This window comes from Sinocyclocheilus rhinocerous, unplaced genomic scaffold, assembly GCF_001515625.1.
Source record: "Sinocyclocheilus rhinocerous isolate Xijiao unplaced genomic scaffold, SAMN03320098_v1.1 scaffold3963, whole genome shotgun sequence".
Lineage (NCBI taxonomy): Eukaryota > Metazoa > Chordata > Actinopteri > Cypriniformes > Cyprinidae > Sinocyclocheilus > Sinocyclocheilus rhinocerous.
Genome location: NW_015666967.1, coordinates 284,214 through 286,713, shown reverse-complemented (window position 1 = coordinate 286,713; position 2,500 = coordinate 284,214). Strand labels below are relative to the sequence as shown.

At 37.3% G+C, this 2,500-nt stretch overlaps 1 protein-coding gene across 1 annotated transcript in view; it reads right to left on the bottom strand.

The window, feature by feature from the left end:
• The window catches only part of LOC107733307 (synaptotagmin-like protein 3), a 9,159-nt gene extending 7,677 nt beyond the window's left edge, over positions 1–1,482 (bottom strand). The window contains exons 1-3 of the mRNA XM_016544877.1: positions 1,334–1,482; positions 472–687; positions 274–341 (exon numbers count right to left, since the gene is read on the bottom strand). Of these exons, the coding sequence (XP_016400363.1) occupies positions 274–341; positions 472–687; positions 1,334–1,482 (433 nt within the window). The remainder of the gene's footprint in view (positions 1–273; positions 342–471; positions 688–1,333) is intronic.
• Positions 1,483–2,500: the final 1,018 nt, after the last annotated feature.

Genomic DNA, 2,500 nt, shown 5'->3' with positions numbered 1-2,500 from the left:
ATATGAAATTGTACTCACTTCTAATAGGTTCTCATTTCTAATTTGATATATGTACATATGTCAATGGATATTAGACAATGTAGACAACAGTCAATTATACAATTTACCATCATTATTAAAATATTTTGGCTGAGGAATGCAGTGATTGACCAATCAAACTCTAGTATTCCAGTAAGCTTAGTAATAGTATTGAAAGTGTAGATTTTGTAAAGTCAAAACAACAATTGTCCTCAGAAACTGTTTCTAACAATTAGCTAATGGAAACAGACAAACCTCTATCATCCAGAAATTTCTTTGCTTGCTGTTCCAGAAACCATTCACCAGATCTGATCTTAAATTCCCTGGAAAGAAGTTATTATGAAAATGTATCTAATTTATGTCATTCATTCAAAGCTTTAAAGATCGTTTAATAATGTATTTCCAATAGATCTGAATATTTTAGTATAAATCCGTGAGGGGTTTTGTCTTTACCTGTATGCATGACACATGGTGCACTTCCACTCCTGTGCAGAGCAGACGACCCGACAGTGTTTACAGATGCGATGGCTGCACCCGCAACACACCGATCCACAGTCCCAGAACTTTCCCAGCAGCCGCTGACATCGTGCACATGATCTCTGACCATAGGGAAGCGTGATGACCTTGGCACTCTGTCTACAGATACCTTGAAGTTCTACCTTCAGCCTCCTAAAACAAATTAGTTTGAAATGTTATTTTAGATTTCATCCAACAATGCATTTCTGTTTTTTGCACACCAACAAATTAAGGACACGTATGTGACCCTGGACCAGAAAACCAGTCATAAGGGTCAATTTTGTGAAATTGAGATATATACATCATCTGAAAGCTGAATAATTAAGCTTTTCGCTGATGTATTGTTTGTTAGGATAGGACAGTATTTGACCGAGATACAACTATTTGAAAATCTGGAATCTGAGGGTGCAAAAAAATCCAAATACTGAGAAATAGGACAATATTTGGCCGAGATACAACTATGTGAAAATCTGGAATCTTGAGGGTGAAAAAAATCTAAATATTGAGAAAATTGCCTTTAAAGTTGTCCAAATGATAGCAATGCATATTACTAATCAAAAAATTAAGTTTTGATATATTTACGGTAAGAAATTTACAAAATATCTTCATGGATCATGATCTTTACGTAATATCCTAATGATTTTTGGTATAAAAGAAAAATCGATAATTTTGACCCATACAATGTATTTTTGGCTATTGCTACAAATATACCCCAGCGACTTAAGACTGGTTTTGTGCTCCAGGGTCACATATATTCTAAACATGTTCTAAAGAAGTTGTTCTAAAAACATTTTCATACCTGATTCTGTCTGCTTCAATAGTTCGAAGTGCTTTGTCTCTCTGAAGAACCTCCAGGACTCTTTCTCTCTCCAGAGCCTGGAATAACCCGAGATCCATAGGGCAGACGTGATCGTATATGATTTCCCAGTTTTCCTGTTCGAGTTTCATTTCCTCCACCGCTCAGTTCAGTTCAGTTCAGAAGATGCCACTTCGCTCAGATTCTGAAAAAAATTGTTCAACGGTCAAGATGATGGCGTTTTAATTTGGCTTTTCATCAAATAAAGTGTTCACTAAATAAAAAATAAAGTGTACACTTAGTCAAATACATTTTTATAGAAAACAAATGCTTATAAGGCATGTTTTTGTCAGTTCAAAGTCAACGCAGCCCCAGCTGCTACCAGACAAAACTACCGAGTTGTGACATTGACAGGGTAGATTTGAAACATGGCAGAAACACTGATTTATAATCGACTATAGATTAAATATAACATACTGTAGGTTAGGGGTGTCCAGTTCTGCTCCTGGAGGGCCGGTGTTCTGCAGAGTTGAGCTCCAAGCCCAGTTAAACACACCTGAACTAGTTAATCAAGCTCTTACCAGATAAACAGTACTAGAAACTTCCAGGCAGGTGTGTTGAGGCAAGTTGGAGCTAAACTCTGCAGGACCAGTGTTGGGCAGTAACGCGTTACTTAGTAACGCGTTACTGTAATTTGATTACTTTTTTAGTAACTGAGTAATTTAACACGTTATAATTTTCAAAATAGTAATTAGAGTATAGTTACGAGCCGAAGTCTCTATACGTTACTGCCGCGTTACATTGCTGACAGAATGCAGTGTTTTATAATCTAGAGACCTAAAAAGGATGTAGCACAGGCACTGTCGAGTCAAGTGCCAGTGGATTATAGACATGCTCCCGCGAGACCCGACGCCACAGCAGCGCGGGACAAGATGGGCGAGTGCTGGTGGGTAGACACTCGTCTGTGTGTGGGATGCGGAAGAATAAAATGATTCACGGGACTCCTGCAAAATAGAAATATCTAAACATAAAATATCTAAAACAAATAAATTGTTATTCATCTATTGCACAAAAGCAACATGAACTAATATAAAATATAAACGATTAACAGGTGCAAGCGTATGCAGAGTTTCTATTTAGGCTATAACACGTGTTTGCAGCGTTGAGCAA